This window comes from Fulmarus glacialis, unplaced genomic scaffold (genome assembly GCF_000690835.1).
Source record: "Fulmarus glacialis isolate BGI_N327 unplaced genomic scaffold, ASM69083v1 scaffold12190, whole genome shotgun sequence".
In the NCBI taxonomy this organism is placed as follows: Eukaryota; Metazoa; Chordata; class Aves; order Procellariiformes; family Procellariidae; genus Fulmarus; species Fulmarus glacialis.
In genome coordinates this window covers 13,358-26,154 of record NW_009187148.1, presented here as the reverse complement: position 1 = coordinate 26,154, position 12,797 = coordinate 13,358, and the positions used below count along the sequence as shown (strand labels likewise).

Genomic DNA, 12,797 nt, shown 5'->3' with positions numbered 1-12,797 from the left:
AGGTTAGCAAGAGGATACTGCTGCGAAAATATTTTGTTTGCATTGATACTTGAAGTATGTCATTCTAGGCTTGTTCATGATGTGGAGCTCTAAGTTTGTATGAGACAACAAGCAATGCTAGGTGAGATGCAGCAAAAATCATCTTTTCTTGGAAGTGCTCAAAGGCTCCAGCTGTATGGCTAAAAATGGATCTTTCCTGTATTCATGTTTCTGCAGCAGAAAAGACTTTTTAAAGCGCTAGCAGTTTTGGATATTGGTGTATCCTTGGGAAAAGAGCTGGAATATTTGGTTGTTGGCCTAAAATTACTATGCAGCAATAGCTTAGAAATATTTCTCCTGTCCTTTCCTGGCAGAAGCAATTGCTTTTGTTCCTGTGATTGCTTATTCTAAAGTTGAGGTCCTTTCATAGTAATGGAAAACTCTGGCCTTAATATCCTCATAGTAGCCTTTTTAAAAAAACACAACAGGTTTTCCAGTGCAGTAAGGGTCAGAACTTCAGAAAGCCTTTAGCAGCAATTGTACAATTCATCAGGATCTCTGAAGAACATTCATCACTTTGTTCTGGTTTGTAGGCTGCTTTATTTCAGCTGCTCTTATTTTTCCACTCCTGAGTCTCCTGTGTTGCCTGGTGTTTAAAATTTTGAATCACTTCTCTTTTGGGATGCTTTTGCTATTTCACAATACCAGTATCTGGGAAATGAGAGGAATGGGATTTAAGTTTAGTGGCTGGATGCACATAACAGCTGGGGGGAGGAAGTGTTCTGACTGTTGTCTAACATTGAAGTACAAGTGGAAAGACTTGCATCAGACTAGGCTTCAGAACCCAGAAGATTTTTTTTTTTTAATAGAAGCTGAGGTAAGTCATGTTCTCATCTTTAAATTCTAGCATTGCTTGCTTATGAGGTTTTATAGACTTTTTAATAATCAAGCATAAAATAAATTGTGATTCAGGTTTTTCTTCTTCCCTATATTTAGTGGGGAACTGCCCCATTTTCTATGTATTTTGAATATGTACCATAATCTGAAGAGACATGCTTATTAGTGTGTGTTTCTTTTTTCCTGTTCTTTGGATTTCTTGGGAACCTCAGCGCACGTTTGACTAATAGAAGGGGATGGATGTGAGCTGTTGTTTAAACGAGAAAGCTTTGAAATTTGCTGGAGTTTTGTAAAATACTATTAAAAGTAATCTTTTCATAAGCCAGGCTTATTTGCAGATACTTATCTCTTAATGTGCTGTATCTACGGAATCGGTACAACCTCTATCATTTGTAAAATCAGTGTAATTCATAATACCCATCTTAATAAATTCCCAGTGCTGTATTTCCTGTTCCTTACTTGATTCAATTGATGTTAATTTTAATTACCTTATTTGATGTACAATTAAACAATGCTTGTTATGATTTTTTTTATAAATAAGAAATCCGACACTTAGTTGACATTTGCCTGTGTGGAGCAGTGTAAACTCTCAAGACTGCAGCCAGAGGAAGACCTAGTTCTTCTGCTTCTCAGTTTATAGAATGTTCTCCAGCATTTGGGAGAAGGGGGCTGAACCGTGCTTGGAGAACAGTTCAGTTTAGCAGGCAAAACACTGAAGGAAGTTACTTGCACTTTCTTCATTTACTTGCCCAGTCAGAGTAATGATTAAATACCATGAAGAATTATTGAGAAGACTGTACTTAGTGCTGTGCTTTGAAGTGCTAATATAGATTTACTGAAATGTATCAAGACATCTAAATATTTCTTTGCCTTTACAGTAGTATCATAACTGTTATGTAGCTCAGCTGGCTTGTACTTGTCTTAATCTCTCTTTTTAGAGAGAGGAAGGGAGAGTATATAAAATTTTCACCTCCCTTCTTAACGTGATGCATTAAAAATTTCAGAGAAGTCTGGAAAAAGCTCATTGCCAACTCAAACAAGTCTCTACAAGATGAGACCTATGCCTGATGATACTGTGCTTTTTTACTATCTGGAGATTCAGTTACGTTTAGAAAATGGAAAGAATTTTTTGTTGTTGTTGTTCCACCACCCTGACACAATTTAGGATGAAATTTGAACAAGCCTGAAAAATGAAGTGTTCTTTGGTACAGCGCTGTGAAAATACAAAGCTTTTGTTAATGTGTTATCAATCATTGATTGATTGATCTTGTTCCCAGGAATATTTCTGTATTTAATACCTATTCAGATGATGCAACGTATTATATTATTTTGTCATATTGCTTGACTGAAGCTAGTACTGTTGTTCTTTCATGCAGCAGTCTGCAAATTGTGTTGACATTAATGGCTACTGATGGAGGACTGTAAGAACATGTTAGGTAATCAATATCTCCATCTAGACATAATCAGATTAAAGAACTTTCATTTTTCCTTGGATTTTGCTCCAATAATTTTTTATTCAGAAGAATTTTTTTCTTTATTTCCTGTTCTAGTTTAAAAATGTTCTGGCTGGCAAATTCTAAGACTTGACTAAATGCATGTGTTATTAAGTTACATCTTAGCAGTACTGAAACTTGGAATAGTGGTGGATAAAATCTAACTAGATTAGGATAACTAGAAGGTCAGGGAAGGGTTTAAAATTCTGCTAGGATAAATAAAAGCAAAATATTTCTTTATAGAAATAATGTGATGCTTAACATTGTTTTAAAAGAAGCATGGAAATAAAATACTTCTTTATTGTTTGTCCATCCCTGGCAGTATGATCTGCAGCAGATATGCCAGCAGAGAAACTAGAGAGGAGGGGCAACTGTGTTCCTGTGTTCTTTGATATAGATGTACGTTCAGATATCTTATGCCTGCTGTCTGAAAGAGTAGCTGCAACTGGTTGCTGTTGCTGTCTACTGGGTACGGATAGCCAGGAGGCAAAGGCAGACATTACTATTAGCACTAATTCCAAACTCATAAAAGCAGAAGTTTTCAGCTGCTAAACGGTGAAGGGGTTGTAAAGACTTAAACCTGTCTTCCTGAAATAGGAAGTCAAGGTTATGTGATTTAAGAGGGCAGTTCCAGCTTGGATAGATTTCTTTTGAAGGTAAGGGTATGGAGAAAATGATAGACTGCATAAAATTACTTTCTTGTTTTGAGAATGCAGCAACCACAATGTGTCGCTTCTGTGGTGATCTGAAACATCTGACAGGCAAACCCTGCGTGGCATTGATGTGCACAGTTCTCTGATAGTGTACTGGAAGGCTCAAGCTCCAAGAGCAAAGTGCAAGGAAAACAGTTACATGTCACCTCTCCTCTTTCACGTTTAGTAATACTATTAAAATATGAGTGAAGTGGACTCTAAAGCACCAGGATTTGCTAGAAAATCTGTTTCTATACATTAGAAATCTTTTGTTGTAAACTAAAGCTGACTGGTTTTCCAGTAGATTAGTATTAAGAAACTTACTGCTTGGTGAGGCATTTTTAAAACATTTTTGAAAGCTGTAAAGATACAATTTTTAGCGTGTATTTTTAACATAAAAAGCTCAGCTCCTATACTTTTCCCTTAAAAACATCTTTAACAGAAATGTGTGCATATATACTGAACAAAAATGGAGGTATTTTGTAAGATTTCTGACTAGTTTAGGGCATCGTAATGTTGTTTTTCCTCTGGGCTTTAGTAGTGTGTAGCGTTTGCTTTTACAAAGTAGAACAACTGGGAAATATAATGATACCTTTCTGGGGGAAAAGGAAAAAGAATGGTGTGGCTTTTTGGTGTCTTGTTTTTCCCTGTTCTCTTTTTTATTATACTTCTCCCCCTCTCTCTTTCTGCACAGGGTGGGTATTCTGCTCCCTCCTTCTCTCCCTGGCAGGGCTCATTCCAGGGCATCCCTCGGACTGTTCCACCGCACCGCAGACAGAGTGAGTCTGTACCTCTCACTCATCTCCCTCACCGTGTTCCAGTAGAAGCTTCCCCTTTGCACGCACTGTTCATCTCATAGTATCCTCCTTCCTCAGGCAGATTTACAGGCATACACAATAGTCTGTGGCTAACTAAAATGCTTCCTTCAGCCAGTGTATAAGCAGCTACAACTTATAGCTTTATAACAGCTATTAAACGCTGATTTACTTCAGCAGTTCTTCAGGCAAACCTGAGTAGGCCCTTGTTTCCAGTCTTGTCTTAACATAAATCTTGCTTGCTGCATTTTCCCTTTCTTTTTCATGGCTGTAATATACTATCCTGTTTGTGTATGTGTTCTGTTTGCTCATAAGTCTGCATGCATGCATATGTGGGTTATTTACGTAAATACGTTGTGGATGTACATAAAAACATTGGTGAGAAAGTGTTGTTTTCATTGCCTCTTACGAGAAGTTTTCTTAACTCTTCAGAATGGCTTCCCTGAAACTAATTCCCGCCCCCCCCTCCCCCCCGGTATTTGTTGTAAAAAGGCTTCTGATACATTGAAGTGGCTGTTGCAAAACTTGCATGATTTATTAACATTCCTTATGTGCTAGCTACAATGTGGGCTGATATAAGATGCATTTGTTCTCTTGGCTTGGATCTGCAAAACAAAAGACAATTGCTGATTTTAAAACTGTATGCTTACGTAGACTTAGAGAAATGGTAAGTCTTATTTTGTGCTTTGGTATTGCATTATAAACAGATAATTGTTCAAAGAAATATAACTAGTTCATAAAGCTAAAGTTATATTTTTAAAATGTACTGTAATTTGAGAATTACAGTGTGTTTGACTGCCTAGCAAAGCCCAAGAGTGTATTTGGACAAGAAATAAAAGAAAAAGTAAAATTACGGAAACAAATTAAGATTTCCAGGGCCAAGGGAGATCTGAAGCATAAGCTGCACCTTAAAAACTATACTTACATATATTTCAGATTGCAATGATCCTAACTTACATCAATTACAAGGAAAAAACAATCTTGTAAAGTATTTTGTAAATTGTGTTTCAAATACTCTCTTGACGTTTCTGTGACAATGTTCATTTAAACAACTCATCAGCCTGTTTCATAGGCTTTTCTCTATGCGGTGGAGAGATGTGCTTCATTTTCCTGTGGTGTTTGGTGTGTGTGTGTATATAACGAATGTAGAACCGCTAAAGCTGATCATCGCGTCTTCTGTTTCTGGATAGAGGGCCAGCAGCAGCACAGCCTGGCTATTTTCATGTCTTGTCAGCAGTCTGAGTTTAAAAAGATCAGTTTTAGACCTGAGGAGCCATAAATGTCACGGTTTTGGGGCTTACTGATCGGAGAGTCAAAATGGGAGGATGGTGTCTGAGCTGCCAGATGTGTGCCACTGGTGTCACATCATTCACATTGACTGCTTAACTGGAGAAGAAGACTTTGCTAATCTCTTACCAGTTCTCTGAGCCCCCACCTCATTCCTGCAGTAATAGCAGCAGCTTCTTTTTCAAGGATTCCATAGCAAACTTTGATTACTAAAACAGGTTGGATATTTTAGTATACATCTTATACATTAAATTCTATGAATTACTAGTAAAGGAAATAAAGTAGATGAAAACTGGCCATTGACTAATCAACGTAAACTATAATTAACCTATTGCTTAGGAAAAGAAATGTTTCCTATAACCGAGTGTTCCTAGCCTTTTTCTTATAAGTCTTAAGTTTGAGCAGAAGATAAATACTGAGAAATAAAATACAGTATAAACTAGGAGGTTTCTTGGACGTTTTTACTGACACTCTTGCAAAATCAATGATTTATCACTGTGTGAAGAGTCACATAAAGTAGAACATTACTGGAATTATCATTAGCATCCTTCTTTCCCCACATTACCTCTTCCCTTGGTTCAGTGGTTTTAGGTCTACTGGTTTTTGAGCTAGTACAGAATGCCAAATGTGGGGTTTCGAGGCAAGTGGAGAGCTGGGTATCACCACCGAGAATAGGAAAACAGCCTTGAAGTCAATGTTAGTGTTCTCTTGCAGTTACATAGAGAAGGTGGTAGGAACATGAAGTAGTCTCAGTTTTTGTTTGTCTGTGTTTTCTGTCTGGAGATCTTGGAATTCAAGCATTTCTTCTCTTAACTTCTGGATCCCGAACTTAAAATACCATCTGCACTTGTGAATACTGCAGGTTTCTTCACTATGTTGTCGATAGCTGATGAGTACATAGATCACTTACAAGCACTGTAGATTATGAGAGTATAAATCTGTTAACTATTCATATTTAGTTGTTTATGTACTGTAATACAATTTTACTGCTGTTGTACAGGATAGGTAATATATCCCTGCTAGGTAATGTTACAGTACTATCATATGCTTACAGTTACTCTCTATTAGCACCAGTTACAATGTTAGCATACCTACCGCTTAACTTGCCCTATGAACTTACCGTATCACTGCACTTTGTTAACATGCTTTAGAATTGGGTGTATGTTTTGCACTTTGAGTGAGAATTAATTTTTAATACTTTAACATTTATTAACTTCATGTTGTTTCAACAGCCTTAGAAACAATTCAGCATTTTGTATTTCATAAACACTTTCATAATAGTACATTAATTTTTGTCATTTTATGAAAAAAATTGTATGATTTATTCCTATAACTCCCATATGTGTCTTGAACTCAACTCTTATGTAATGGTCCTTTATTTTTCTCTTGGTTATAGGATATAATTTGATGACATAGCAAACTTTCTTCAATACAACTTAAAACTTTTGCATTTGTATTCTGGAGCTTTAATGGTGCAGCTCTAGAAACACAGTATTTAGAATACACATTGTCAGTGAACCAATTATGAACTCTTGTTGTAATACAAGAATATTATACCACTTTCTCTAGGCCTCTAGCCCCAAGTGCTTCTCCACACAGAAATGCAGGTGAAAACTGTTTTGTTACTCAAGCATTGCAGTTGTTCACATCTCTGCTTACTGTGCACTTCGTGGAAAAAGTATTTAGACTTTTTGTATGTAAGCATTACAAATAAAGGTAATGTAGGCAATTCTAGCAGGTGACACATAGCTTTTTATCACCAGCAAGACAGCTGCTGTATGCACATTGACTATAAGTCAGGTCCAGGCTTTGGTTTTTCATGCTTTTATTTTTTTCTTTTTAAAACAGGGGTGCGTTGCTTAACGCTATGAAACGTTTCCAAACCTTTATTGGCTGATTCAAGTTCTTTGTAGGGTGTACAAATTGTTGGTGTTAGCAGAACAACGTTGCTTCAGAATATTATCTTGGAAGTTCTATGACTCACGTTAAGAGAGTAATAAATTATTAAAAATGTCCTGGAATCATTACTTTACTGTCCTTTATATGTATGTATTTTTGCTCTGAGATGAGTGTTCAGCTATATGAAGAAATGTCGTTTAAGAAAAACTCCCTTCTCCCAAGTTGGGCAACTGCAGATTCGACTACAAGATAAATGTCTCTTGTACCTAACTAAGTATATATTTGCAAACAAAACTTAATTTTACATATGGTCATATTTGTCTGTTTGTTGCACATATATCTGTATTTATGGATGAAATGGATGAAATGCCTGCCTTGATGTAGTTATATATTACTTTCAGTAATTTTTCTTTGAGAAAGACAGTATTTTGCTTTAAGTTCGGGTGTTTATACAGACTATGCAGACAAAAAATAATGCTATGCCATATTACTAATTATTTTACTACCCCCATGCTGTGGTGAATGGTGATTTAAGAAAAAAAAAAAGGGTTGTTTTGTATCATTATTTAAAGTCATACTTCATGCTGTGAATCCTATTTTACAATGTTGAAATATGGGTATAATATAGCTAGCTAAAAGGGAGAAAGAAAAAAAAAAATCTAAAATGAAGGTATTGGTAAATGCTACAGACTTAAGGTGTGAGATCTTGATGTTTTCCAGAGGTAGAAAATGAGAGCTTTCCAGAGTAGCCTTTCAGTAAGGCTGCATCTTCAAATGAAGGCCTGTGACGTGACAGCTTATCCTGTGCCAACGCAGCGAGATAGGGATGTCAGAACTGATCAGAAAATGAAAAACAGGGTTTGTGTCCCTTCCCCGCCTCACTCCCTCCAAAAAAAAAAAAACCCAAACTCTGGTGGTTTGGAGACTCTTCAAGCTCATGAGCAAGTTGCTAGGAAGATGGGTTATCAAACAGTATGGGCAACATGGTCAAAATATGTAGTACAGTGTATCTTATGACACTGTTGTTCATTGTTAGATATCTAACACGTATGTGCATGGATACAAATGTTCTTGATGTATACAGTTGTAATCATACATGCTAATTCTAGTTACAGCTCTAAACAGTATTTGAAGTGTAAGAGATTAACTGTGTTAAAAGATTTCAAGTTATAAGAGCACAGGTATTCCGTGCAGGTCTTACTATAGATATTATTTGTACTGCATTACTTAAACACTGTTGCTACCTTTGTTTCTGGAAGGTGGATTAAAAACCAATGGGGGACATGGTAATTGCAATTTAAATGGTGAAAAGTTGCAGTTCTGTCATGGCAATTGCTCATTGTTTTGTCTTGGTCCTCTGACATCATTGTCCTTGTCTCTTTCTTGTCTCTGCTTTCCCATTATGCCATTGGCAAGGAGTTGAGAAGTTAGTCCATTACTTCTGTGATAAAGCGTGGTACAGTACAACTTCAGATTTCTTCCCATCTCCTCCTCACGCATTGTCACTCTTGGTTTTTTTTGCCCTATGCATGATGCATGTCTATTGGAGATGTGCATGCAGTTCTCAATTTCTCATTGCTTCACTTCCCTCGTTCCTCAAAATACTGCAGGGAGAAAATGCCTTTATTTCATTCTACAGAGGTATTACATAGGGAATTGAGATGGGGATTGAGGTTAGAGGTACAGAATAACCAAAGGAAAACTGAAGGGAATTTTAAAGGAGCGATGTTGCAATGGATATCACTGTCATGACCACATTGATTTAACTTCTTTATCAGTATAACATACTTTTCTCAGTTTTCCAACACAAAGCTAATACCAACTCAGTGGTTCAATAACTGTGTAGTAATGGTAATCCTCTTCGTGGATATGTTGTCATTTTTCTCTGGACGATGTAACATCCAGTTTTACTTGAGAGAAATAAGAGAAAAATCTCTTAAGTTAATGTGGTAGGGACTGTAATCTAGTAATTTTGATTGGTGCATCGATACATGCAAGTCTCTGAAGCTCTTGCCGGTACAGAAAAGTCTGTTTCTTTGTTGTGCAAAGAGGAGCATGTGCACAAAGCATTTTGTCTAATGGACTTTCAATTTGGGGAGAACTAATTTTCTTCAGTTACGTTGTACTTGAAATGTTTTAGAGTCCAACTTCACACTTTAGGAGCATCCCAAAGGAATGCAGGTGTTTGTCCAACTGAATATTTTCTTTATGGGATAAAAATAGAAGTCTGGTTAGCATGACAGTCTACCCCAAGTCACACCCCAAAATATTATCAAAGGTGCACTCAAAGCAATGCAGATGACAAACATTTTTTAAGACTCCATGAAATAAAGTACTATGCCTAGAAGATGGAATGCTGCTTTATCTTTCTATTCCCCTTCCTTCTTGTGATGGAATTCACCAAGTACTAGTCCTTCTGCTGGCTGTTTTTTTTGACTAATAACATGGTCATCATTTATTAAGACTTCCCTAATAAAAGGAAAACTTGTGTATAAGGCAAAGATGTAAGCTGTGGATGAAGATAATGCCGTTAAATACCTTGTGAACTGTTACTTGCGTATTTTGGAAGTGGTGGTTTTCTGCTTTCAGTGTCATCTTGAATGGTAATGCATGTAGCAATTTGAAGAGATTAGAATCTGTAATCGTGATAATTGGACAGACTTTGACTAAGTAGAAATACAAATTAGAAAACAGTACAGTATTTAAAACAACTTAGCAAAGATGATACCATAGCTTTATTGTCCTCATAATTCTGAGCATGTAGCTGTTTTCTACCTTTGAGTTGCTAACTTTCTGGATATTAAGCTGCTTAGACCTTTTTAGGTTATGAAGGATAATGAGCAAAATATGTATTTGGCTATTTTTATATGTAAAAGTGCAAAATTGTCCAAATGGAAAAGCTCAAATCATATCTAGTTTTTGTCAAAAGAACTCGAAATAGCATTATCAAAAGTTTGCTTCTTTGCTGTATTTCAGATGGTTTTGTGTTTAACTCAACATTCCTTATAAATTTAGTTTCTTCTGTAACTTACAAGCTTTTATTTTGCTGATTTAGTGTAACTAGGATTATTTGATATAAAGTTAAGATTTTTAATGCTCAGATTAGATATTTATCTGCATTTTTTAAGATTTGGCGTTCAGAGACCCTTTCTAGGTGAGGGGGAAAAAGCTTTCTGACAATTATTTTTGCATATTAGAATTTGACACGATACTGTTTGCTATAAACGTACTAATTTTTGACTTCAAGTAGGATTAGAAAATTTGAATTATTTGTTGAAGTATTTGTATGGGAATCAGGTATATAGTGCTTTGGTTTCTGCACTCATTTTTAGGAGTTTTGTTTTTGCAGGTGTGGTCTCAAATCAATAAATCATTTTGGTTTAATATCTGTCTGTCAGCTCCTAAGCTGGAAGGATAATGACTTCTGTAACCCATTACATAAACACTAAAAAGTGAGAGAAATATCTGGAGGATTGATTGTTTTTTAAGCTGTAACTCTCTTAATGTATTGAATTAATTGTGTTTAGTACTTCCTTCCTGTAGGATTGCTTGGTTAAGAAGGATTCACAAAGTCAAGTTAGTTTTGGTCACCTAAGGAAAAATGTTTTGATACTCGTTTGACACCATTTTGAAGGCTTTTTTTCTTCTTTTTATTTTTAATTTTCCTTTTTCTCCCCTTTCCAAAACAGTCGTATTCAGACTGCTCAACATATTTGCACTTTTATCCCTTGCTGATGTCACTGGTCCAGCTTAGATGTTGCCTTTGCTTACAGGTGGAACCAGTCTATTCTAAAGGGAAAAACTGCTAGTAAATCAAAATTAGATTGAGAAACCTTCATATTTCTCTCATTACCATTAAATTTTTTTCTTGATGAGGAATTTTGAGGGTTCAGTTTTCAGTAGTGATCCTGCCAGGGAAAAGATGAAAAGCTTAAAGAATCCCAAGATGTGCTATTGTCCTAGAAATGTAACAGCTATTTTGCTGATTCTAAGAAGAGCTAAAAGGACCGGACAAATAATTGGCTTTCTCATTTAGAAGTTGTGAATAATTCAGGAGAGTGACTGAAGTGACATTTTTAGTCAAATCTCTTAAAGACAAACCTTGCTTCTTTTTTACTGACTATATTTCACTAGTAAACAAATATTATAAGCCTGTTTACTATGTACATGCAATCTATTAATTGGTAAGGATTCAAGTAGTTTAGGGATAAGACTAGCTTGTAGTAGTTCAGCTCCCCTCCTTTATAAAGAAAATGAGAAAAATCATCCAAACCTGAAACTTGCTAAAACTATAGTTTAAGTTTTAGTAGGTTTTGGGTTTTGCCATGAATTGCAGAATTTTTAATAATTCTTCCAAGATCTGTATACAAGTTGCAGGTCTAGGATGTGTTTGTGAAGCTAGCGTGCACATTAATCTTTAAAGTCTTTTTACAGGGAAGAGCAAAGAGAAAATAGAAATCCCCAGAAGAGGTACCGGCAATTCTCTTGTCTAATACATGTCTGATCAGATTGTATCTTCTGATAGAATGTAAAATCTTCATTAAGTTATCTTTATCCCTTGGTTATCAGTGTAGTAGTACATGATCTCTAGCTTCACATGTACTCTGTACTGCTTTGTTGAAGATGGTTTCTATATCAGCCCATTTGAAATTCAATCAGGATAAAACAGTTACCTAAGTCTAGTCAGTAGCCTAATTACAACATACCTATATCAAATTTTCTGACCTCAGTAAGGCAAGGAAAATGTATTGTAAATTTATGTGGTCAACTAAACTCCTTTCCTGCCTGTACAGTATAGAACATTGATAAAAGGTTTGGAATAGTTAACTTGAGTATGCAGTGAATAGAAATTAAAAGATGGATACAGTCATAGCCATTGCATTTTTTTATTAAGCACTTGAATCAGAATTGATCAGTACTCATGTGCCATTCTTGTTGTCCTGCAGATTTAGGTGAAACCATCAACCATGCCTCTTCCATGTTTCTTTTTTAAGCTAATCAGTTTCTTTTTTGTCTTTACGTTGTTGTGTATTTCAGTGCTAGCATAATTTTTTTCCACTTAAGTTACAAGTCACATTTGTATACGTCCCATGAACCATCCTGTTCTGCAAGTGTCAAAGTTTTGATTTAAAAAAACCCAGATATACGGCCCTTATCAAGCATCCAGTCAGTGCACGTTGGATTCAGAATGTTACCTGGTGTTTTCTTTGCCTAATATATTATTGTATTCTTTTCTCTTTAACAGCCTCAAGTACTACAGCCTTCCAGCAGCCTTCCCAGTTCCACAGACCTCGCCCAGGGAAAACTAATAAAAATGCCACATATCGAGGCCCACAGTGAATATCCTAAACATGGTCTGCATGAAAATAGCAATCATCAAAATCAAAATGCTGCAAATGTCTCTCTCACAAATAGCCTGAATAATGTAAACACTTTAATGAGCATACAGTTAAACATAAAAGATGAGAATGCATCATATTTGGAAAATCTGAAAAATAAAAATACTGAAGACCCTGGAGAGGTGGCTAGTAATAAAGGTACATTACCATCTCGTTCCTGTTTTCAGACCTCTACAAGAGCTGATGCTAGAGAAGTGCAGACTGAATTAGCTGTGAAAGGTCAACCCGCATTCACAAACCAGGCTTCTCGGCCAAAGACTTTAAGAATCGCAAAGCCCCCAAATGCTTTAGTGCCTCCTACAATGGCCGTTCTCGCACGATCTGCAAATCATTCCG

At 36.1% G+C, this 12,797-nt stretch overlaps 1 protein-coding gene across 1 annotated transcript in view; it reads left to right on the top strand.

The window, feature by feature from the left end:
- The window catches only part of CCSER2 (coiled-coil serine-rich protein 2), a 56,344-nt gene extending 43,761 nt beyond the window's left edge, over window positions 1–12,583 (top strand). Inside the window, exons 9-10 of the mRNA XM_009574044.1 lie at window positions 3,756–3,840; window positions 12,308–12,583. Of these exons, the coding sequence (XP_009572339.1) occupies window positions 3,756–3,840; window positions 12,308–12,402 (180 nt within the window). The 3' untranslated portion in view covers window positions 12,403–12,583. The remainder of the gene's footprint in view (window positions 1–3,755; window positions 3,841–12,307) is intronic.
- The last annotated feature ends 214 nt before the right edge of the window (window positions 12,584–12,797 follow it).